This window comes from Peromyscus eremicus, unplaced genomic scaffold (genome assembly GCF_949786415.1).
Source record: "Peromyscus eremicus unplaced genomic scaffold, PerEre_H2_v1 PerEre#2#unplaced_230, whole genome shotgun sequence".
Classification (NCBI taxonomy): domain Eukaryota; kingdom Metazoa; phylum Chordata; class Mammalia; order Rodentia; family Cricetidae; genus Peromyscus; species Peromyscus eremicus.
In genome coordinates this window covers 172,135-198,501 of record NW_026734466.1, presented here as the reverse complement: position 1 = coordinate 198,501, position 26,367 = coordinate 172,135, and the positions used below count along the sequence as shown (strand labels likewise).

General features: G+C 40.4%; 2 protein-coding genes across 2 annotated transcripts in view; one reads left to right on the top strand and one right to left on the bottom strand.

Moving 5' to 3' along the window:
• Positions 1-1,088, top strand: part of LOC131901714 (sperm motility kinase X-like) — an 8,478-nt gene extending 7,390 nt beyond the window's left edge. The window contains exons 5-7 of the mRNA XM_059252810.1: positions 142-340; positions 440-540; positions 945-1,088. The gene's annotated coding sequence lies outside the window, so the exon portion shown is untranslated. The remainder of the gene's footprint in view (positions 1-141; positions 341-439; positions 541-944) is intronic.
• Positions 121-26,367, bottom strand: LOC131901718 (cotranscriptional regulator FAM172A-like). Its single transcript, XM_059252813.1, has 3 exons — positions 25,671-26,367; positions 6,617-6,718; positions 121-765 (listed from the first exon to the last, which is right to left on the bottom strand). Exons 1-3 carry the CDS (start codon positions 25,774-25,776, stop codon positions 722-724), a joined length of 252 nt encoding a protein of 83 aa, XP_059108796.1. The 5' UTR covers positions 25,777-26,367; the 3' UTR covers positions 121-721.

The window sequence follows — 26,367 nt, the reverse complement described above, 5'->3', positions numbered from 1 at the left end:
CCCTCCTTAGGCCCACACTGTAGTATACCCCAAACCACATTTTAGTATACCCCAAGACCACACTCTACTACACCCCAAGATACTACTTTCAACAGTATCTCACACAAAGATCCTAGCTGTTTTCTTTCTGACATCCTGTAGGGACATGGCTGGTGCTGAAGCTTTGTGTCTCCAGGCAGCAGGCTGGGAAAGACTTTTGCTGCCTGTATGACCCTATGCTGGGGCTACCAAGGAGACTCCTGGGACTACACTCAGCAAGGGACATTTTCAACTGGATGGTGCTTAGAGCAGGAGATGCCACTCAAGCCCTAACACACTGGATGGAAGGGGGAACACACAGGTGATACTTCTCTGCTCAGGCCATGGGGAAGTTATGATTGGTTACAGGGTGATGGACAAGTGAACATTTGGTCATCTTCACAAAATGCCTTGTTACCAGGTCTCCTTGATGGAAGAGGCTTCTGATTGACAGAGAATTTGGGCCAGAGGCTTACAAGCAGATGGACTAAGAGCAACAAAAGAAAATGTCTACTGATCCAGGTAACACCCAGGCCCTTGTACTAACTCCTTGTTTTGGTGGAACAGTGTCTGAGGCAGCTTGGAGACTTACCTCACTGAGGGTAATGCCTCTCTGTCCTGGCAGGAGCCATGTGAGGGTGAGGTGCTGCTCAAGTCCCCTCCATCTACTCTATGGAGTCAGCTGTTGTTACTGTTTTCTCGGTCACCTAGGCAGGGACACCACTTCTCCATCAGAAGTACTGCCGGCTGCAAGGGACAGACATAGAGAACACTGACAGTAATTTGAGGGCTTTTTAGAGTGGGTCCCCTTTTAGAGAGTGACATCAACCAATACCTAGAGAACTGAACCATGAAGACAGTCTCTAAGGAAAGGTCCTAGATAGTGAGAGCTGAGGGACTGATGACTTTATGCCTTGTGTATCCAGGTGAAGATCAGCCATCGAGGATATGCTCAGAGAGCTGGGCATAAGATTGCTCTGCAGAAGTGTTACCAAGAAAGACAGGCACCAGACAAAAAGATATACGGCACAAATATCTGAATAAAGAGATTGTTTTCTTGCTACAATAAATTCCTTTGTATAGTTGAACCACATGCTCTGGTGTCCTGATTTATATCTATATAAACATTCTGATAGTGAATTGGTCAGCATGTCTGTCTTCTGAATGCACCCTTTCTCCCTGTGGTGAGAGCAACCCTCATTCTCCATGATGTACTTTGGTCTTCATTCTGTGCATTAGATCTCTGCCCTCTTCCTCCTACATACTGCCTAGTCTGCATCCTGGAAACATCTCTCCATCCCGCTATTATCACTAATGGAGAATTTTGTTTTAGGCTCCACATATGAAGTATTTCTCTCTTTTAAGGATAATTTTTCTTACCATAATGTCTTTCAGGTGGACTCAAGTTGACCACAAGTCTCAGTATCCATCTCCCCTTTCTTTTGCTGAGACAAGGTCTGGCTATGTAGCCTCGGTTGACCCACAATTCCTGATACTCCCGTTCAGAATCCTGGGTACTGGGGTGACAGGTTTGTACCTCCTGAATTATAAGGCCTAATCACATTCTTCTTAGACAGACATGTGGTTGTAGGCTAGACACATTGTTAAAGGATTAGGTTTTGATTCATTTTGAAATACTTCCATCTTTCTCTGCAGTTGTCCTATCTCAGCATCATCAAAAAATCCTTATATTTGGGTGTGGAAATGCTCACAAGGGCCCTGACTCCTAATCACAAGGCACTGCCTTTGTGTAGCCTGTAACCTGGTTCCCTCCTCAACTTATGTTTCTGCCCTGCCATTCACATCCTGTTGAGGGGGCAGAGTTTTCTTCAAGGGACAAGGGCCTGTGAACTAGAGACTGAGAGGTTTCCAAAATGACAGAAGTCCTGGCCCCCTGCAACCAAATCACTGTCAGAAGAAACTCAAAAAGCAGCTCACTTCTCTTCCTGTGGAGACACAGACAGCATGGGCCATCTGGCAGGTCTGGTTTTGGTTTCATGAGGGGTCCTGCACTGTGCTGTATCAGTTCACCCCTTGCTGCACACTGGTTAACTCCATAGCCTGGTTGTCAGGAACAGGTCTTGGGTACATGGGGCAGTACAGAGGACTCTTTGGCATCCTGACCTCCTTTCCTTTGTTATGTCCAGAATGTTGAGATGACTGGATCACAGGGCAGACATGATTTCAGACTTTGAGAAATCTCCACACTGTGTCTCAGGATGATTGAATCAATGTTTGCTCTGCCAACAATGTCCAAGGGTGTTTAATTCACACAAAGGCAAATTTTTTTTGTCATTTGATAATATCCAGACTAGTTCATATGGTGACATTTATGACAACTCATTTATCAATGGTTGGCCATATCTCCTGGATGAATGGAGTTTAATTCACAAAGTTCTAACCTATGTCTCTTCCTTGGAGAGTTTTCCCTACTTTTCCAATAGTAATTCCAGAGTATCAGGTCTTACATGAAGGTAGCTGATTCATTTGGAGTTGATTTTTATGCAGGCAGAGAGATAAAGATCTAGTTCACTCTTCCACATCAAATGCCCAGTTATTTATAGCACCATTAGAGGTCTACATAGAAAGTTGCAGGCCAATCTGTGATAAGTAGGGAGACTATATCTATAAATAATTAGATAGATAGATAGATAGATAGATAGATAGATAGATAGATAGACAGATAGATAGATAGATAGACAGATAGATAGATATACAGACAGACAGACAAGTGAAAGAAAATGCAAAAGGTAGATACAGGAATTTTCCCAGGTGCCTGCTCAGAGATGATTCCTTCCAGAGTCAAGGGGAAGACACTATGTCCACCATGGAGTTATCTGAAGGAAAAGAATCTATTTACAACATGCTCTTTTGTCCATTCACTTTATTTATCTAAGACAAAATTCTGTCTATACAGCTTCAGTTCTGTCCTGAACTCTCTGTCCCTTCTTTTTCTGTCCTCTCATAGTTTTAGTAAGGATGGATGTCCAATTCCCGGCACCCACACAAGGTGACTCACAGACAACTGGTGTAATTTCAGCTCCATGTGTTCAACACCTCTGGTCTCCATAGGTGCCTTCATTCACATGTACACACCCACTAGACACACATGTAAGTGTAAGGGAGGGAACAGTAAAACCCTGAACAAGGCCACTTCCCAGGTGGAAAGGTGGTTTCTTTCAGGACTTCAAAGCTGCCATGGGTATTTCTTGGGGACAAAAAGAAGCAAAAATCATTTGGAGGAGTCCAAAGCTGACATGACTACCCCTTGGGAGGCCGAGGACAGCAGAATGGTAAGGAAAGTCATGCCAATTTTAAAGAAGTGGGGGAAGTATGCAGCCCAAAAGAGCCTGGTGAGGAGGTTTGAGAGCCACAAGAGACCAGCAGCCAGCATGGAACTTTGGTATGTCATGGGTATGTGCTAATAGGGACCTAGATTCCTCATTTGCTGAGGTAGGGAGAGATAGCTCTTTTTACCAGACAGATACCCATTTCACAGGTTTCCCAGGAGTGCTTAGTGTATACCTCAGTAATCCTCTGTTGAACCTGTCAAGAGTCTAGGCAGAGCTGAGCCCAGACTGTCATTTAGGACATTGTCAGTGGCACTGCAATTGGAGGCGGGTTAGGACTTAACATTCCAACATTTTGCTGATGATAGGGGCTGATTGTAATTATCATCTGACCATTTGGGGGTAGTGAAGGGCGAGGGTCGAGGGAAAGAGAGCTTGGGTGAGTGGGAGATCCCAGCTGGATCAACAACAGAGAGGGAGAACAAGGAATAGGAGACCATGGTAAATGAAGACCACATGAGACTAGGAAGAAACAAAGTGCTAGAGAGGCCCACAGAAATCCACAAAGATACCCCCACAACAGACTGCTGGCAATGGTCGAGACAGTCCGAACTGACCTACTCTGGTGATGGGATGGCCAAACACCCTAATTGTCGTGCTAGAAACCTCATCCAACTACTGAGGGATCTGGATGCAGAGATCCATGACTAGGCCCCAGGAGGATCTCTGGGAGTCCAATTAGCGAGAATGAGGAGGGTGTATATGAGAGAGAATTGTTGAGACCAAGGTCGGATAAAGCACAGAGACAAATAGCCAAACAAACGGAAACACATGAAATATGAACCAATGGCTGAGGGGTCACCAACTGGATCAGGCCCTCTGAGTGGGTGAGACAAGTTGATTGGCCTGATCTGTTTGGGAGGCATCCAGGCAGTGGCACTGGGTCCTGTGCTCATTGCATGAGTCGGCTGTTTGAAACCTGGGGCCTATGCAGGGTCCCTTGGCTCAGCCTGGGAGGAGGGGACTGGGCCTACCTGGACTGAGTCCACCAGGTTGATCTCAGTCTGTGGGGAAGGCTTTGCCCTGGAGGAGATTGGAATGGGGGGCGGGCTAGGGGGAAGGTGAGGGGGGCGGGAGGGGGGAGAACAAGGGAATCCGTGGCTGATATGTAGAACTGAATTGTATTGCAAAATAAAAATTTTTACAAAAAAAAAAGAAAAGGAAAAAAAAAAAACAAAAACAAAGTACAAGATTAAATCAGAAATATGGGAGTGGTTACTTTCTCCCTATGAAATAAATGGCAAGTAAATTGAAGAAGTACTCAGAAGACTTCTTTAAATTTGGTAAATACATCATTAAACTGCTCTATTATCATTTTTTATTATTATTATTAAAATTATGCATGTATATTATATAAAAAAAATACTATTCTGGATTTTACTCTGTCTTTGAGGGTGTATAGGGTACTTTGGCGGTAGCATGATTTAATAAATAATAATATGGCAACATTAAAAAAAAATAACTGTCTTAAATACTTGCTTTCTCTCTAAATTTTTGTCTTCAAATGCCAATATGACATAAACCTATTAACTATATAAAAGAATGGTCCCTAGTCTTCATCTTCATCTCAATATTTTCAAGTAAACTGACACTACTTTAAGGCCACTATGGATAAGAACTGCTACCAGACAATGCCATAAGCATGGTCCAGGCTTGAAGAAGTTTAGAGGCCACCTAAGTACAAATGTTGCAAATCTAAGCAACTTTTCAGAAAGTTAGACAAGAATCAAAGAAATTCAGCAATGTAAGCTGCCATCTGTGATATATATGGACAATGAGGTCTAGAATGATGTGGGAACATAAGAATGCACTGTGGGGGTTACCTAGAGTATGGGGTTCAGAACTCTGAGTAACACTTTTCTACTAGGCCTGAAGATAAGCTATTAATGGAGACTGAAGAGGAGGAGGAGACCTAACACCGGCTGAAACTATCCAATCAGACTCACTCAAATCACAGGGCTTCCCTGATGAAGATTAATAAACTTTATTAACAGTGCCAGGACCTGCATTCAAGCTACAACAGGTAAAGCAAGGAGAGCCCAGGATGTCCAGGCTATCCCTCTACCCACATTTCTCTCTTACTGGACTGGATTACCTGACCCAGGGCAAGTACGGTTCAAATAAGGCATATAGTGTTCCTCACACACCAGTAAGTATTTGGTCATAATATTCCCATTCTCTGTGCTAAAGAATTAAAGTGCTGTGTTTCTTCATTGAAATGTGCCTCATATATCAAAAAATAGGTTTGTTTACCATGAGCAATGCTCAATCAAACATCTAGAGCATAGCAGTCCATAAAAAAACTCCTCATGGAAAACATTGGTCTCTATTTACTAAAAGGTTTAATTCAGTCTATTTACAATGAAAAAAGACAGACCATCATCCCCCTTGCTTTCGACAGAAAAATTCTGATAATCAGAAGACAAACAGCCCACAGGCCAATTGCTTTAATCCTTCCCCCCAACAGGCAAAATATTACTATTTATACATGTTTTGTCATAAAGCATTTTTTATAAAAAATAATATCTAAAAGTGATCAAAGTTTCTATTGTCTTCTCTTTAAATTCACTGAGCACTCAAGAACACACGGGCAGAAGAAGCCCCTTATATCTATGAGTGCAAGGGGGGACACTATACAGGGGTCTGGCAAGAACAGTGATGAGCGATTACAAATTTAGAGCTATAAACGCAACAGATGGAAATGACAACTTCATGCTACCTGCCCACAACAGCAGAAAGCCTTCAAAGATAATAGTGTATGGTGGGTGTATGATGCCTTTTCCAACAACTCGGGTATAAAGGTTATTTTATCCCAAACTTAAAAAGATTTTAAACAAATATTTCCCTGAAGAATAATGGAATCCTGGGTACTCTACTTTAAAATATTGCCCCATATAACGACTGCCAGTCATCTCATTTCCAACAGCTAGGTAAAGAATGTACCTTTCTATGTAATTCAATTAGGAGTTTTCAGTTAGATATCAGAGGGGAATGCTCAAAGTTGAAATGTATAAACTAAGTCAAATTTATGTCTATTAATTTATGTGACTTGACAACTAGAGAAAATTGTTCCCTGATTCTTTCACTGTAGTGAAGGATTTTACTATGCAAAGTAATCTCCCAAAAATCCTGCAATATTCTAGTTAGATAAATATCTAACAGTAACTAATATGCTTCCTGTGATTCTATAAACACCGTGAAATAAATTATACATATGCATATATGTATGTATAATATACAGCACTTACTTTCATTAAAAGCATATTCAAAGCCTTCCAGTGTATCAGGAAAATCAAGAGGTGGTTCGTCCTTTTTCATGAGTTCATCCAAATCGATCCTAGACAGCAAATCTAGAAAAGAAGTGATAGAAACTTATATGAAACTTACTTAGATTCATTGTTCATAGAGACTACAACTGAAGACTGCATTTTAAATTGCTTTAAAGTATTCCTTTATTCTACTAGATTAGTTTTATGTTATTTTAACTGATAATGCTATTAAAATTTAAGTTCCAAAAATGGTATATTTTGATCTAACACAATATCAAAACAAGTACTTTCCAAATTATAATCCCTCAAGAAATCACAATGTGGACTCTCAAAATAATCTACTAAATGATTAACTTTTCCCCCTTCAAAACAGCTATTTGCTTGTACCTCATTAACCTTAGTCTACAGTTTCCAAGTTTCATAATGAATGTGAAATTTCAATGGCCACTAAATTTTACATATAAATGAGCTATGGTTTTCAAATAAAAGAACTCATTGTAAACGCAAAACTGATATCGTTATATATTAATCCATTTTATGAGAAATATTAAAATGAGGCATGTTGACTAGAAATGCATGGTTAATACTAAAATTGTTTCTATTCTTTTCAATACTGAATTTCACAAATCAAGAAAGGTGACCAGGCAGGTGTGGTGGGGCATGCCTCTAATCCCTGCACTAGGAAGGTACTAGGGAGTCTGAGGCAAGCCTGGTCTGTATAGTGAGTTCTAGCCAGCTAAGACTACTCAAGGAAACTTTTGTCTCAAATCAAACAAAACCAACAACAAAAAAGGCCCAAGAGCTGCTTTCTAAAATAAGCCAAATATTCAAACTTTGTGTCTGGAATCATTTTCTATTGATGGAAAATCTGAAAGATGGTACAGAGTGTCTGTGTCCCCTTAGCCCAATTTCCCCTAATGACAACATGTTACATCACCACAGTTCGTCTGTCCACCCAGAACACTGCACTAAAACTAAGTATTTTGTCAGAGATGACTACAGTCACTACCACATGTCAAGGAGAATATGACATGTATAAAACATCACTGATGATATGACTCTTCATCAGTTGGATGAGGTGCTGTTTGGCAGGCTTCTCCATTACAGTGTCAGTTTTTCCTTCACATGGCCCGTCTCTAGAAGTGACTGAGTCCCACCAACTTTTAGGTAAAAGCAAAGGAGTCATGTTCTATCTCCTGAAGTAAGGAACACTGGCACACATCACTGGCCATCCTCTACACTGGCACACATCACTGGCCATCCTCTACACTGGCACACATCACTGGCCATCCTCTACACTGGCACACATCACTGGCCATCCTCTACACTGGCACACATCACTGGCCATCCTCTACACTGGCACACATCACTGGTCATCCTCTACACTGGCACACATCACTGGTCATCCTCTACACTGGCACACATCACTGGTCATCCTCTACACTGGCACACATCACTGGTCATCCTCTACACTGGCACACATCACTGGTCAGTTTTCTGTGTTTACATCGGCCTCACATTCTCCCTTTTCACATACTCTATGTATACTCTAAGTAACAATCCAACACTACAACATTTATTTGATTTCTTAAATAGTATGTTCTTTGACATGATTTCATCTTCTCAGTTTTGAAGGGTTTTGACAGACCATCTTCTTTTCCTATTGTTACCAGGCATACCATGCTTATCTTGGATCTTCTCTGCTCCCACCCTAAAATATTTTATCAACAGAGTATTTAATGATACCTTGGATCTGAGTACACTGCCTCAGAAGTTTGAGACAGAAGGATCAGGAGTTCAGACCAACCCAGGCTGCACAATTATCAATAAAAGTTGTGGAAACTCTGAGCTAGATATACAGCACAATGGCACAAACTGGCCTAGCATTCAAAAGGCCCTAGAATCCACTGTCAGTAAAAATAACAATAACAAAAACAACATTAAACAAATTAAAATAAACTGCAGTAATGTCATGAACTCTAACAATGTAGACCACTGATACATAAATTCTACAAGTGTGCAAAAGCAATGCCAGACATTAATAATAGGGAAAATTGTGTGCCAGAGAGATGCTAGACATGGCAACTCTATTATCTGCTTATAAGAACTAATTTTATGTGTCAATCTATGAGAGCCAGGTGTTTGATCAAACACTATTCTAAACATTACCATAAAGATATTTTTAGCTGTACCTTTTTGGTTTTTCTTTTTTTCATTTTTCATGACAAGGTTTCTCTATGTAACATCCCTGGCTGACCTAGAACTCGATTTATAGACCTGGCTGGCCTTAAACTCACAGAGATCTGCCTACCTCTGCCTCCCGAGTGCTGGGATTAAAGGCATGCACCACAGTTGCCTGGTTAGATGTATCCTTTTAATCCATAAATTTGGGATCAATAACGTAAGTGAACTATATCCAAATGAAGGCTTTCTTGTGAATTCAGATTCAAGGCTGTATTATCAACTTTTATCTGAATTTCAAGCTACCATGGTGCTCTACACTCTCATTCTGTTCCCCTCTCCCCATCTCTCTTTCCCTCCCCATCTTGCTGTGGGATGTATGGCAAATGTGTTGCTAATTAATCAATAAAACACTGATTGGCCGTTGGCTAGGCAGGAAGTATAGGCGGGGCAAGGAGGAGAATAAAGCTGGGAAGTGGAAGGCTGAGTGGGAGAGACACTGCCAGCCGCCACGATGAGAAACAGCTTGTGAAGATGCCGGTAAGCCACGAGCCATGTGGCAAGGTATAGATTAATAGAAATGGATTAATTTAAGCTGTAAGAACAGTTAGCAAGAAGCCTGCCACGGCCATACAGTTTGTAACCAATTTAAGTCTCTGTGTTTACTTGGTCGGGTTTGAGCGGCTGTGGGACTGGCAGGTGATAGAGATTTGTCCTGACTGTGGGCCAGGCAGGAAATCTCTAGCTACACCATCTCATTCTCCTCACTTCCCCTCCATGTAATGTACATATACATATGCACATATATGTACACATACATATTGAGTCATCACTATATCACTTCAAACATAGACCCCCATATGTACCAGTCCATACCATAAACAATAAGTATGGAGTAGGCTATACCATATAGATTTGTTTATATACATTCTGATGTTCACACAACCATGGAACTGCCTAACAACACATTTCCTGGTCTTAAGTGATACATAACTCTGTGGGTATAAAATTCTATTCCTTTTGCTTCTCTGGAAAACCTTGACTAAATTGTTCCTCAATTTTTATAACTCTAAAATTGCTCTAAAAGTCAACTTCTTTAAAAAAAAAAAGAGCAAGTCAAGTGAAAGCAGGAAAAAAGCACAAGCCAAATGGAGAACAGATGGTACACCAGTACAATAAAAGGAAACAATATACACAGTTACAGACACATAAATACACATAAATAAATGTCCTAAACACCCCAAATAAAAAGCAATTTCACAACAAAATGCAAGAGTCACATATATGATAGCGACACATAAAGACAAAGAAAATTAAAAGTCAAGGGACTAGAAATGCTAACATATATAAACACTAATCAAAATTTAATCTGTAGTTGCCATATTACTACTAAAAAGGTACACTCCAAGGAGGTAAAAATCCAAACACATAAGAGAACTAGAGACATGTATGTCATAATGAGGAAGAGTAAATTCTTCAGCAGCGTGTAACAATCTTAAATGTATCTGTACCAAGTGAAAATGGTGGGAAAAAAAAAGAACAAACTAAAACAACCTGAAAGAAAAAAAAGTCCATAGTAAAAGCTGGAGGTTCCAATGCCTTTTCATATTACTGAATAGAGTAAGAACACAGAAAACAGATAAAGGCATAAAAGACTTAAAAGTATCAATTCGACCTAATTCACTTTTACATAATCCACTAAATAGCCATTTAACATCTTTTTATGCTTCAAGTATTCATTATTTATTTTGACTACATTTTAAATTACAATATAATTACATCACTTGCACCTTTCCCTATCTTCCCTCCAACCTCTCCTATGTCCCCTCCCTCTAACCCTTTCCATCTCACTCTCTCACTCCCTGTCTCTTTCTTATTGTGGTTACATATATCAATACATAAATATATAAATACATCTGAGCCACTTAGTATGGCTTGTGTGCACAGGATTTCATGGCTAACCACTTGGTACTGGATAGCCAATTAATGAGCTCATCTCTGGGAAATGCTAATTCACCCTCTCTCAGCAGTCACTGGAAACTCAGTCAACTACCTGGGGCTAGTGGGGTCATAAATCTTAGAAGTGAACCTACTACCGCCACCTTACTAGACCCAACTGCATTCTAAACCTTACACCCACAGATAAGTGTAGCTCTCGTCCATCATCAAAGAGGCTTCTCTTTACAGAATACCACAATAGGCCATAATGCAAAGATCAACAGATCATGTGGAGCCCAGCAATAAAGGACAGAACTACAACACAGCTCCTGCACCTAAGGCTCGGGGAATGTCCAGGAAAAGGGGCAAAAAGATTCTAAGAGCCAGAGGACCAGAAAGACTGCTATGACATTATGTCTCCCAGAAATGACAGGAAAACTTCATTCACAAAACCTCAATAGTATGGCTGCCTAAACAAGACCTGAACCACGATCTAATGAATAGGCATGCTTTAGGCAATTCAATACCTCTGTAAAGGGCACAGGAAACAGTCACAAAAATAGATGATATTCCAGGCCATAAAATAAGCCCAGGGAATTTTAAAGGATTGAAATCATATAAACCAAGTCTTCAACCACAATAACAATAATCTAAAATTCAATGAAGAAAATCTCTTGCAAAAATATCCAATTGTGAGCTGGACATGATAGTGCACTCTTTTAATTCCAACAGAAGCAGAGGCAGGGGAACTCTTTGTGAGTTCAAGGGCAGCTGGTTTACATAATAAGATCCAAGCCAGCAGGGCTACACAGTGAGACCCTGAGTCAAACAAACAAACAAACAATAAATAAATAAATAAACAACTGTTATTTTTTTTTAACTTACTTAGTGGGGGAGACAGGAAGGAGGTAGGAAGGGAGAGAACAAGAAAAAAGGAGGACTTCTCGGAAGGTAGGGAAGCCTGAGAGAGCACACCAATAGAGGCAAGTGTGCAGGGGTCAGAGGACAACTCTCTCAAGTAGTTCTCTCCTGCCACCTTGTGGGATCCAGATAAATAGGCCTGTGTATAAGCAACTCTACTCATTGACCACCCCATGAGCCACCCCTGTGGACTACACCTGGAATTAACTAAAAATCCTGTGAAGGATTTTTTTTTTTTAATTAAATCATTTGAAGTGGGAAGACCCACCTTTAATCCAGATCTTTTGAGGTAGGAAGATCCACCTTTAATATGGGCCACATCTTCTGGTGGCCACCTATAATAGGGACATTGAAGAAGGAAGAATTTGCTTTGCCTGCTTGCCCTTGCTCTCACAGGCAAGTTCATTTCTTCACTGACATTAGAACCTACTTCTTTGGGATTCCTATGTATACTGAAGACCAGCTGAGATCTCCAGCCTCGTGGACTGAGCAACTACTAGATTCTGGGATTTTCTGTTGGTAGACAGCCATTGTTAGACTAGTTGGACCACGACTAGTAAGTCATTCTCATAAACACCCAAAAGATAGATAGACAGACAGACAGACAGAGATAGCAAGATGGGTGGATGTGGGGGTAGATGGATGGATGGACAAATAGACAGATAGATGATATATAGATTTATTCTACTATTTCTGTTCTGCTAGAAAACTCCAATACAAGCTCCAATTCAATTATTAAACATAAATGACATTTTTAAAGCAACTTCTGAGTTTAAAAAGTTGCACAAATTTTACAAAGTACTATCTGAGTGAAAATGAAAAACAATACATCAGAATCTATGGGATTTACGAGGCTGGGCTATATCTCCGAAGCAGAGCACTGTCTAGAATTTATGGAATTTAACACAGTGTTCACAGGGAAATGGCATTAAATTCTCATATAGATACCCTTTAACCTACAATGAAGTCCATCTCAACAAACTGACCACAAGTTGAAAACATCCTAAGTTGAAAATGCCCTGACTGTATCAAACCTTCAATCATCATAGCTCAGCAACACAGTCCACCACACAACATTGGGTGTTCAGTTGTTCAAGGGCTGACTGGGAGCTGAGCTCAGTACTGCCACCTAGAACCACACATATTATGCTGGTCTTCCACTTGGAGGGTGGTCTCTGACACCATACTTTGATTTCAAATGAGTGAGTTTCTTAAGCATGTAGCAAGTGAAACTAAAAGGACAAATACCAAGCAGCAACATAGAAAGCATTAGATAGCAAGACATCATCAAATCACACTTACAGCATTCAGCAGAAAGCCACGGGGAAGAGCCAGTTATGCTTAAGTCTCTCTATTGCTGAGTTTCTGGCTCCTCATTCCCACTGAGATGTTTTTATGGTACAAGATAAACAACAGCAACCTGGACAGGAAATGGTTTACCTTCTAGCTGTTCTAAAGGTAGCAATGTTTTTAAAACCTTAGTAGTGTGCTGTTTTCTTTTCTGCCTATTACAGAGTTAGGGATCAGTCTGCCCTGAGATAGAAGTTTTGGAGCACTCTTGAAATAGAAATGCTGGAGTCTGAGACAAGAAAGTCTTCTTTACTCCCAGAGTCTCTTTAAACAAGCCTAAACAACATCTGACAACTATTAACATAATACATATTACAGCTAGCTAGAGAAATGATCAAAATTCAAACTTGTGAGTGAAATTTCTATGAATGCATATTGCTTCCTAAGGCTGAAGAATTCAGAGTGCAGCAAGTCAGGCTCATGTCTTCCCAAGTAAGAAGTCTTGAATAAATCACCTGCAGTGGCTGAATGAGAAAGCCCCCTGAGGTTTGCATGTTTGAACACTTGGTCCACACTGGTGGAACTGTTTGGGGAGGATTAGAAGGTGTGATCTTGTTGAAAGAGGTGTGTCACTGGAAGTGAACTTGGAGGTTTCAAAGGTCAATGTAGCTCTTTCTGTCTCATCTTCACTGGTGGATCCCATGTAAGCTCTCGGCTACTTCTCTAGTGTCATCCTTGCCTGTTGCCATACACCCTACCATGATGGTTATGGCTTTTAACCCTATGGAACAATGAGTCCCAAATTAAAATTTTTCCTCTATAAGCTGCACTGGTCATTGTGGAGGGGCCTCAAGAGAGCTTGACCACACAGCTGCCATAACATGCTTGGGGGCCCAGACACAGCTTCTGTGACAGGCTTACTGGCAGGCAACACCCAGATCCAGGAAAAGCCATAAAGTGACCCCACCCAGGGATCCACCCAGGGATGGGGAATATCCCAAACATTCCAACCATTAGATAAGGTGGCCAGATGTCCCTGCGTCTAGCACACACCTGTTTTTGTTTTACAGATACCCCTAGACAAATGTCAGTCAATCAGGGTCCTGAACCCTGGAAATCCCCTCACCCCAACCTCTGCTTTGATAAAAACCCCACCCTGCCTAGGCTCAGGGCTCTCTGCTCACACCGCTGCATTGGACAGACACAGGGATCAAGCTCAGACCTTGAAATAAAGGCTCTTTGCTTTTACATACGGGATTCTGTCTCCATGGTGGTCTTTTGGGGGTCCCCGCAATCTGGACGTAACAGTCATGATGTTTTGTCACAACAATAGAAAAGTAAGTACCAAATGGTAACCACTGAAAACATACATATAATATTATATGAACTGAACAAGTTATATTTAGTAATACACACACACACACACACACACACACACACATGCATATAATAACAGTTAGTGAAAAAGGAGGCCATGAATCTGAAGAAGAGCAGGGAGAAGAATATGGCAGAGTTTTGAGGGGAAAATTGGAAGGAGTAATGTAAATAAATTATAATAAATAAATTATAATCTCAAAAATTTTAATGCTTTCAAAAAGAAAGGTAGGTAATTAAGACAGAAGTTGGTGTCAAGAAGTGGGCTATAACTGTGAAAGACCAGGAAGTTTAATGTTGGAGCCTAGGCCTGTGCTGAAGGACATAGGAGAGGAGGATGCTAAATGAAATGCAGGGAGTGGTGCCCTCAGGGAATGAACCCACCCAGCTAACCCTGCAATTCATGAAAGGAAAAGGCCTAAGGGATTTTCTGTTCCTCAAAAGCAACTACAATCATAATGGAAAGTGGTGGGATAAAGTGTCCTTTGGCTTATCCAGTCCTCCAAATAAAAACAAATAGGAGAAAAGGCATCTACGAGGAAAAGTTTATGCAAGTGTGATTCAAGGAAAGGGCCAGGCGTGCAGCCAAACTTTACAACACTGACCATGTGGCTTTAGTGTTATGAGGGATCCAAGAATAACGAGTTATGGAATAATCCCCTGCAGTTAAGGAAAGCTGCTGAGGCCAGGCTTGTGGCAGGGGAGTTCATGTTACATGTACATAGGCTCTGAAAGCTCATGGTGTAAAGCTGTCAAAATTGAGCTTGGATGATGTTGAAGATCCCAGGATGTTGAAGGTACTGAAGCTGTAGGACATATGCCAGGGAAATCCTCATACAGAGTGTGGGACCAGCCCAAGAGAGAGAAGTTAGCAAAGCTGGAAGGGCAAAGCCATCTAAGCAACTTGAAATGAGACATGAAGTTACAGGAGTTGGAGTCTGCCTGCTGGGTTTGGGTCTTGCTTTGGTCCAGCATTTTCTCACTGTTTCTATTCCTCTTTTTGGAATAGTAATCTATATTCTACACCACTGTATACCAGAAGTATGTAATGTGCTTTCTGATTTTACATGAGGTTACAATTAAGAGACTACCTTAAGTCTTGGGAAAGACTTAGACTTTTAAACTGTATTAAGAGTGAAGAACTATGGGAACTTTTAAAGTTGGACTAAATACATTCTGTATTTTAATATTGCTACAGGCCTATGGGGATCAGGGAGTGGAATGTGATGGTTTGAATGAAAATGGCCTTCACAGATTACCATGTTTGAATATTTGATCCCCAATTGCTGGAACTGTCTGGGAAGAAGGAGAAGGTGTGGCCTTGTTGGAGGAGGTGTGTCACCTGGTGTTGGGCTTTGAGGTTTCAAAACCCAACACCATTCCCAGTTAATCTTCTCTGCCTCCTAATTCAGATAAGGCTCTAAGCTCCCATGCTCCAGCCCCTGCCCGCTGCCCGCTGCCTGCTGCCCACTCCCTGCAATGGTGGTCATGCACTCAAACCCTCTGGAACCATGACTCCCAAATTAGATGCTTTCTTCTATAAGTTGTCTTGGTTACAGTGTCTTCATGGTAAATAAAAAAGTAACTAAGACATTACTTAAACATTTGAAGAAATGTGAAACAAAATTAAATGTAAGTAAGAAACGTGAAATAATAATCCCAGAACACATAAAAATAATAAATAAATAGATAAATAAATAAATAAATAAATAAAAAGAAAATTCAGTTAAAACCTAAGCCTTGAAAAAACAGATCACATCTTTATAAATCTAGTGATAATCCACTCAGCAGAGCATCAGGAAGAAGAAAAAAAGACTAGTTCTTCCAGGGGACTTAAGTTATAAATGTTATGTCAATAAATTCAACAACTGCAGTAAACATGGAAAATGTCCTTATTAAACAATCCAATCTGACAAAACCAACGCAAAATATCACAAATAGTCCTATATCTACTCAATAAACATATTAAAACTTCAGAACACTCCACCAAAAAAAAAAAAAAAAAAAAAAAAAAAAGACCAAAACCTGACAGTTAAAAAAACAAAGAAGAAACCATACCATTTTCACAAAGGACAGACAGAAAACACCTCCCAGTCTATTTTAAGAAGTCAATATTATCATATCAAAGCAGATGCCAAAGTTATGAAGAAAGTTATAAAAATCATGAAAAAAATTAAGAGCAGTCTCTGCAGTGTGTGAAAAGATAATGAGACATGCCCAGACAGAGCCCATCACTGGAATGCAAGGCTGGCTTACCATCTGAAAATCACTCAGTACAATTCCTGAAGCCTGAGCTTCAGATTTTAGGTCAACTTCAGAATGTTTCTTATCCACTCCAGACTGGTGACTAAATAAGAGTTTTCTATCCATGAAGAATACCAACAGCTAGCAGGTCAGATCACAGAGACACAGATCCATGAACAACACCACCAGCTAACAGGTCAGATCACAGAGACACAGATCCATGAACAACACCAACAGCTAACAGGTCAGATCACAGAGACACAGATCTGTGAACAACACCAATAGCTAACAGGTCAGATCACAGAGACACAGATCTGTGAACAACAGCTAGCAGGTCAGATCACAGAGACACAGACCTGTGAACAACACCAACAGCTAACAGGTCAGATCACAGAGACACAGATCCATGAACAACACCAACAGCTAACAGGTCAGATCAGAGACACAGACCTGTGAACAACACCAACAGCTACAAAGTCAGATCACAGAGACACAGACCTGTGAACAACACCAACAGTTAGCAGGTCAGATCACAGAGACACAGGGCAAGATGCTACAGTAGTTAGATTTCCGGTACTATCACTAAATATCTGAAATGACTTAAAGGAGAAAACTGTTATTTTAGATCACAGTTCCAATGTCTCAGTTGACAGTGTTGGCCCAGTGCTCTGGGGGCAGAGTATACACAGCAAAAGTAGAAAGCAAAAGAAGCTGTTTTCCTCATGGTTGGCAGGAAGCAAAAGAGGAGACCTGAGTCTTACAATCTCCTTCTGGAAACCACACAATGACTAAAACCTTCCTCTAGGATCTGCCTCTTATTATTAATGTTTCCATATTCCAATAATGTAAAATTGAAACCAAGTCTTTGACACATGGACTTGGCAGAACACTTCAAATCCAAACTAGCAAAATCTGCTTGACTTGGATCCATAATATGCAGCCTCACATTAAAAAACTTACTGGATAACCAACTTGGGGGCAGGGGACTCCCCTGGAAAACACCATTTCTCCTAGGGTTGAGGCCCCAGGAACTTTGTTCCTTCCAAGTCAGCATGCTCCTTGATGTCCTTTTCTTGGGGGGTCTTGTAGACAACATCACCCATCAGGGTCTTGTTCAGGCAGGTATTTTGCAGATCCTCATAGATGCAGCCTCTCTGACATTTCTAGGAGACACAATCTCACAGCAAACTTCCTGTGGCTCTTAGAATCTTTCTGCCTCCACTTCTGCAATGATCCCTGATAAGACGGTGCAAGAATGTGTAGTAGATATATCACTGGGAGTGATCAGCCCTGGGATCACATACACACAGAAAACATGACACAGACTGAACAGGCTGTATTTATGTATTTAGGTGTGTATGTGTCGGGGGGGTGGGGAGTAAAACAAAGAAAAATGAAAGACTTAAACTTTCCCAATTTCACAACTGAATTTAGGTTCCAGTTCTCTGAGAACAAACAGGTGTTTTTTCCAACAAAGGACCATCTATCTACAAGACCCTTACATTCAGGGTCGAGGGAGAGAACAAACACAGAGGGTCTAAGTCAGCCACACAGTGTCTCAAGGACGAACCCAGCAGCCCCTTCTGAGTCACATCCAAGCTTGTGCAGATGTGTCAAAAAATGATAAAACTAAACCTCAGCCAATTAAAAGTATATTAATATAATTGCTGCTTATTTAACCAATCATATTCAAGATGACCTAACTGACCCTGAAACTCCTCTTAGCTATGTTTAAAAGGAACCTGACACTCATCTCAGGATCATGACCATTTTGTACAGGTGTCAACCCATGCATGCTGGAATATTAAATGCTCTTTGTTCTTGCATACTATTTGAGTCTGGGGTCTTCCTTCAGCATTTCCTCAGACCCTACAAAAAGGAGGCCACGAATTTAACCATGCACAGGAGGTGTGCTTGGAAGCAATCTGAGGGAAAAAAATGAAAGAGGGGGAAATGATGTAATTATATTAGAATTTTAAAAAGTAAAAAAGGTATTATAAATAAGTAAAGACTACTAGCAGACAAAAAAATTCTTTTGATTTTTTTTGTTTGTTTGTTTTGTTTTTCAAGACAGGGTTTCTCTGTGTAGCTTTGGAGCCTGTCCTGGATCTCACTCTGTAGCCCAGGCTGGCCTCAAACTCACAGAGATCTGCCTGCCTCTGCCTCCCAGGTGCTAGGATTAAAGGCCTGCGCCACCACTGCCCAGCAACAAAAATTTCTTGATCAAAGTCTTCATCAATAAGGCTGGGAATAGCAGCAGGTAAAGTCACTGAATTTAAATCAAGGTTATTATAAATAATGATAATAAATTAGCAGTAATGTTTACTAATGTCCAGGAAGCATCACCACAAAATGTAGGCATTCTGGCAGTAAGAGTAGAGGAGGAGTAAACCAAAATTGATTCACATAAACAAAGAGGATCGGTTAGAGAACATATTTCCAGAAGTACAGAAGAAGTCGAACAAATGGATAATAGATGATAGACAAATCATAATCCTAGAAAACTGGAAAAAGATAAACAAAGATGATTGACTAGAGAACATATTTCCAGAAGTCTAGAAGAAGTCGAACAAATGGATAATAGATGATAGACAAATCATAATCCTATAAAACTTGAAAAAGGAAAACGTAATCTTTTTTTTTCTTCTTTTTTTTTTGCCTTTTGTATTATTTTATTTATTTATTTATTTTACAATATAATTTAATTCTACATATCAACCACGGATTCCCTTGTTCTCCCCCCTCCCGCCCCTCTCCCCCCAGCTCACCCCCTATTCCCATCTCCTCCAGGGCAAAGACTCCCCCAAGGATTGAGATCAACCTGGTAGACTCAGTCCAGGCAGGTCCAGTCCTCTCCTCCCAGGCTGAGCCAAGTGACCCTGCATAAGCCCCAGGTTTCAAACAGCCAACTCATGCATTGAGCACAGGACCCGGTCCCACTGCCTGGATGGCTCCCAAACAGATCAAGCCAATCAACTGTCTCACCTATTCAGAGGGCCTGATCCAGTTGGGGGCCCCTCAGCCGTTGGTTCATAGTACATCTGTTTCCATTCATTTGGCTATTTGTCCCTGTGCTTTATCCAACCTTGGTCTCAACAATTCTTGCTCATATAAACCCTCCTCTTTCTCGCTAATTGGACTCCCGGAGCTCCACCCGGGGCCTAGCCATGGATCTCTGCATCCAGTTCCCTCAGTCATTGGATAGGGTTTCTAGCATGACAATTAGGGTGTTTGGCCATCCTATCACCAGAGTAGGTCAGTTCGGGCTGTCTCTTGACCATTGCCAGCAGTCTGTTGTGGGGGTATCTTTGTGGACTTCTGTGGGCCTCTCTAGCACTTTGCTTCTTCCTATTCTCATGTGGTCTTCATTTACCATGGTCTCCTATTCCGTTTTCCCTCTCTGTTCTTGATCCAGCTGGGATCTCCCGCTCCCCCAAGCTCTCTTTCCCTCGATCCTCACCCTTCATTACCACCACTCATGTCCAGGCTGTTCATGTAGATCTCTTCCATTTCTCCGTCATTGGGCAATCCCCGTGTCTTTCTTGGGGTCCTGTTTTCCAAGTAGCCTCCCTGGTGATATGAGTAGCAGTCCAGTCATCCTTGTTCCACATCTAGTATCCTCCTCTGAGTGAGTACATACCATGTTTGTCTTTCTGAGTCCGGGTTACCTCACTCAGGATGATGGAAAACGTAATCTTTTAAGTGAAGAATTCACTACAAAGCTGTCTTCACTACTATCCCCAAGCAATGACAGAACTGGCTGATAAGTAAAAAGCCTTCCTTTGACGGCAGCAATCACTATCCTCACCATCTTCACTACTGCCAATATTACAGTCCATCAAGTGAAACTTTCACACACAGAGACCACAGTGTATGTGTGTACCTGCGTGGTGGGCAAGAGATGCCACAGTGTATGTGTGTACTTGCGTGGTGGGCAAGAGATGCCACAGTGTATGTGGAGGTCCAAGGACAACTTTCAGGACTTCTCTGCTTCTACCCTGTGTAACCCAGGAGTTGACATCATGCCATAATGCTTGACAGAAAGCTGTCTCTGCCCACTGAAGCATGTCACTGACCTTAAGTTAAACTTTCCTTCCAGAGTATTATGCCATATCTTCCGGTTTCTCCACCACTTTTCATCCCAGTCAGAAACTGTTGAATTTTTTCAAACATTTACACTGTTATCCAGTGTATCTTCCACAATCACCCACCTGCCACTAAAGCTCTAGGAACATCTCAGAAGAAAAATGTAAGAGCTGGTAGAGAGGAGCACTGTGAAATGCCGTCTCCTGGACGCAGCATGGTTTTCACAATCATGAACACCAGCTGTGATTACCTGCGCAAGACTGACATAAGACCAAGCCAGCAAAATTTCCTGAACAGAAGGAGATGATCCCCAGGCCTAGCCCACTAGTGAGGAGCTATCAGCAGTTGATAGCTATCCAGAGAGGGAGAATCATTCTCCTCTGAGGGTGTGGCTACTGGGCTTTCCAAACTGAGCATGCATGTGCATATGGGCAGCACTGATTAGATTTAGTGGGCTGTCACAAACCAAACATAATTAAGTGCTGTGGGATGTCTTTCTGTATACTGTAATATGTGTTGCTCTGATTGGCTGATAAATAAAGCTGCATTGGCCTATGGCAAGGCAGCTTAGAGGCAGGCAGGAAATCCAAGGAGAGGTCAAGAAGAAAGGCAGAAGCAGAGAGACACTGCAAGCCACCACCAGAAGAAGCAAGATGTGAAAGTACCAGTAAGCTATGGCCATGTGGCAACTTAGAGATTAATAGAAATGGGTTAAGTTATAAGAGCTAGCTAGTGAGAATCCTGCCATAGGCCATTCAATTGGCAATTAATATTAAGCCTCTAAATGATTATTTTATAAGTGGCTGAAGGACCATGCATCCAGGTGGTATTAGAGAAACCTTCCAACTACTATAAAGAGAGGAAGTTAGGAGGGAGAGGTTTAGGGAAGAGTTTATGAGCATTTGAAGGGGAAGTAGGGGTGTATATGATAGTTCATTATATACATTATTCTTAAGAAACTTCATATTCTGAAGTACCTTCTATTCATTAAAAATTAAACTATCTTCGAATGTGCATTCTTTCCATGTAAGACTAATATCCTACAATGAACAAGTCAATGATCGCCATCCACTGTTTACATATCATTGCCCAGTAGTGAAGAAATTCAAAAGTAAAACTATTTTCTATTCTAGGGATATAGATGATTTGCAAGCTTTGAAGTTTGCTCTAAAATTTACCTTATAATGCATTTCCTTATTTATTTTCTAATTCAGTTGGGCCTTGAACAGCATGAGTCTTGGGGGCACTGACCTGCCGGCACAGTAGAAAATCTTAGTACAGCTTTATTTTTCAATTATTTAAAATTTGTTAATGCGAAATTACAATTTGTTTGCTTTTTTGAAAAAAATCAAATTATAAATTTTCCTTACTAACTAAAAAGGAAGTTCTTAGCCAGGGATGATGGTATAAACCTATAATCCCAGCATTCAACAGGCTGAAGCAAGTTCTAGGATATCCTAGACTACACATTGAGTTCAAACCAACCCTGAGCAACTTAGTAGGACCTGTCACAAATAGATAGATAGTAGATAGATAGATAGATAGATAGATAGATAGATAGATAGATAGATAAAACAATACCCACAATAACAGGGCACAATTGTACACACTACCTTTAATACAAGCACTGGGGAGGTAGAGGTAGTAGGTATCATGGGTCATCCTTAATTGCTTCTCAACCTTTTATATAAGATCAAGTATAATATCAAGGACATCCATGGTGACATAGCAAGTTTAAGGACAGCCTGACTGAGATTTAAGATTCTATCTTAAAAAGAAAAGCAATTCTTAAAAAATATCAACTTGCCCAGATATGAACTAATTTTCATATTTTAAAGATGTTGATAATAAACCAGGCTTAAAACAAAGAGAGATTTTAAAAAATCACCATCATCATCATTGCCAAAAGGAGACATCTTTGGGTCAAAATAATAAAAACTCCATGCTGTACAGATAACACAGACATTTTAATTACAGTCACTGCACAAAATAAAAAAAGCACCGAAGTCTTCAACACCAATTATCGGTTCGTTTCTGATTCCTAGAACCGTATTCATTTCTTGTTACAAGACTTGATGGCAATATGGCAAGTTTTCACTCAGTGCTACCCTGCTCAGCCTGAAGGGACAAAGTCTAAATGGATGGACTGACTAACTGTATTTGTTTCACTGGTCTCTATTTTTTAAAAACTCAAGAAAAACAGGTCTGGGGAGAGAGTCCCCTTGTTAAAGTGCTTTCTGTCTGTAATTGCAGCACTGGGGGACAGAGACATCAGCCCAGCTTCATTTGCTACCAGACCAGTTAAATCAAAAAGTTCCAAGTTCAGTGAAGGACTTTGTCTCAAAAAAATTAGGCGTAGAGTAATTGTAGAGAATGTTCAACATCAACCTTTGGCCTCCATACATGCACATATCTACATGAACATACATATACACTACATACACAAAACCACATGCCTTAAAGTGAAGCTGTGATGATACTAATGCTGGCCACTTAATAAGATGGGACCCTTGTCTGAAATAGAACAAGCATCATCTGAAATGAGCCTCCAAGACATTCTTGGACCCTTTCTTTCCCCAGTTCTCCCACTCTGATATCTATTCTATAGATGGCTCCTCTGTGGTAGGCAGCACACCACATCTGTAACTGTTACAGCTTACAACTTATCTACTGCCCTACACTGGAACTCCTTCAGAGCATGTAACATTTGTGGCCTCTATACTCTTATTTTTTTTTTGGAAAACATCACAAGCTCTCTAGCAATGTGGAGGATGGCCTGCTTGTGTGCCACTGTCCATGGTGGTGAACTATCTTATCTGTGTTATATGTATTATATGCATTGAAAAGCATTCAGGAAACACTGAGAATCATGCCTAAAAACTTACAAAATATACTGAAACCCAACAGACCACAGAGATGAGCTAAATTACATGGCATTGTAAGTAGACACCTGAAACACTTGAATTCATCACAATGGTAACAGTACAGTAGAAACAAAACTTTCGTGGTAGTACAGTGGGAACAATAGTTAATTTTATGACACGATTTAACATTTCATGTCTGTATTTGTTTACATTTTTCTTGATACAAACTAGTACCATGTATACCCTGTACTTACGTGCATAAATTCTGATAAATTTCAATATATGATAACATATTTTGATATATTTTATGGAAGTAAATGATAAAGTAGATTATTATCAAAATATATTCTGTGCAATTATGATAAACCTAACTTTTTAAAAAAAAATGTGTTTCTATCATTATACATAATCTCTGAAAAGATTTTCAAATTGTCTCAAATAACAAAAACAAAGACCAAAAACCTGACATATAAATAGGGCAACGAGGTTCAAAACCATGTTGTCCTAAGGTCAACTGTATCACCAATATGAAGCTATCATCACTCTGCACAATCCTACATATAATAAATATTGTTATTCCTATTGTTGGGAGAAAGATAAAAGTGGTTGTTATTTCTATTGTTGGGCAAAAGGAAAAGTCTGAATTAGAATCCAGATAGTTCTATCTCTACGGTCTACCTCTACTCCTTTAACATTATGATACTGCCCCCCTCAAATCAACCTGTGCTCATATACTGCCTGGGAGATTATAATTTAGAGCCACAACTTTGAGAATCAAATTTTCACATCAAAGAAGATAGGAACACAATCTATTTAGACGGAAGCCCAACATAACCTTCTAGGTAAGATCTTCTAGTCTCTGTCACTAGTTGCTCCTCTTCTGGGTGACTCTAAAGGTTAAGCTGCCCAGGGTAAGTAAGTCCTTAGACCTCTCTTTTCTAGTCCCACTATTATCCCAGGCGATCTCAATTAGGACTACAACATTAAATATTATTTCTATATAAATAATTTCATGTCCACATATGGCAGCAAATTATGTTATCTCTTAACATCAGTGTATGAACTGTTTATCATCCCCTTGTTACAAAACTAATCTAAGCCATCACCCGCTTTCTGGCTGAGAAGACTGAAAACTCAAAGCCAACAATCACCTTGGTCATTTTGTTTTCTGTAGGTAAGCACTAGTTCCACTATTCTCTTGAACATCACCTCTAGAGGAAAGATCAAGATGATAGAAAGTGAGCTAGAAAACGTGCTGCTTTATTCCACTCTGCCTGAGACGGTCTTTGTAAAAGACAGGCCAAGATAGCTGCACTGACTGCTATGACCAAAGACCTGACAGAAACCTCAGGAAGAAAGGAGTGTTTGGGCTCACAGTTTTAGGAAATTTCAGCCCATCACAGTCAGGAAGGCACAGAGGAACAGCCCAGTCCACCATGAGAGTGGGCTATTCATACAGAAGCAGAGTAGAGGACTAAGAGAGTATGCCACAACCAGGAGTAGGAACAGCCCTTAAGACCATCCTTAGTGACCTTCTTCCACCAGAAGAGCTTGCCTGCTAAAGGCTCCAAAGTCTTCAAAACAGCAACACGGGCTGTGGGAGACATTTAAAATTTTAAGCATAACAGCAGAAGTACAAACTGGGTGATAAACTTCCTCTAGAGATAAAATTATATTAGACAGAATTGAAACACAAAAAACATCTAAAACTCAGAATTCCCCAACACTGAGAAAAATCCCTTGTGAGGTATTAATATGGAATGGCTTGCACAAAATATCCTCAGTCCCAGGTAACATAATAGCAGAAGACAAGAAGGCTAGATTATGTAACACTCCACTAGGCAAAATATGGTAAAGATACTGATCTTGATTGATAAGTCTTGAAAGTGTTTGTTTTGCCACTGAATGATGACCTTAAGCAGGAAGAGCATTAAGAAGTCTTATATCTGTGAAATCTTGAGTCTATAATTTATCGCAGGCATTGTAATGGTTGCTGTAAGCCATATAAGTACTTGCAAATAGCTTAGGCACTGACATTCTTACTTTACAGCTGGAATGAACAAAGGACCTAAGTATTTCTACACTTTCACTGTGTACAGTGGAATTATCCTGGAAAAAGTAAGTGAAGTATGTACCTTTCAATGCTGTAGTCTTTTCTTTTTCATCTGGACCTCCCTGCTGGATTTGTGCCATGTTTATCCACATTGGCAAGAAAATTAAAGAGCTCAAGGAAATAGACATCACTCTTCAGAAAACAGTCTAGAATGAATGAAAGCAATAAATTAAGCTCTACCCAAAGCCCATCCATGCTATGAAAGCTTCTGAGCTCCTACAAGAGAAAGAGAATAACTTCCTACCTTGATTTGCCATTCTACTTTGTGGATGCCCACACCTCAAAACTTTTTATTTGCCTGCTTCAAATGATAGTATTTATGTGTCATCTGATTTTGCTAATAGTTTACACCTCTCTGCTGTTGTTATAGCTAGAACATCACCAACACAGTCTTAAATCTACAGATAACCCATAAGCTTGCTCAACTAAACTTAGCTCCTTATCAGCCAATGGCATTTGCTGGTGCATGTGCCTGTGTGTTTGTTTGAGACACACTTTGTCTATGTAGCCTAGGCTAGCCTAGACTGCATAATCCCTTTTCCTCAGTTATGATCATCTCATATTTTAAATCTTCAGGTAATTTTGAAAGTGTGAGATTTAATATAAACTGCAAGCATGTGCCACTTAGAAGGTCAGAGTGTTCTCATCTAACATGCAGATAGTTACAAAGAAAAAAATACATAAATATATAAAGCAACTACAAATGGCCTAAAGTTTAA

Coding starts and splice junctions, on each gene's coding strand:
- LOC131901718 (XM_059252813.1), bottom strand. CDS start 25,776: ATGTCTATTTCCTTGAGCTCTTTAATTTTCTTGCCAATGTGGATAAAC. Junction 6,719..25,670: donor AAAGACTACAGCATTGAAAG/GTACATACTTCA, acceptor CTTCTTTTCTAG/ATTTGCTGTCTAGGATCGAT. Junction 766..6,616: donor TGAATATGCTTTTAATGAAA/GTAAGTGCTGTA, acceptor TGTCCCTTGCAG/CCGGCAGTACTTCTGATGGA.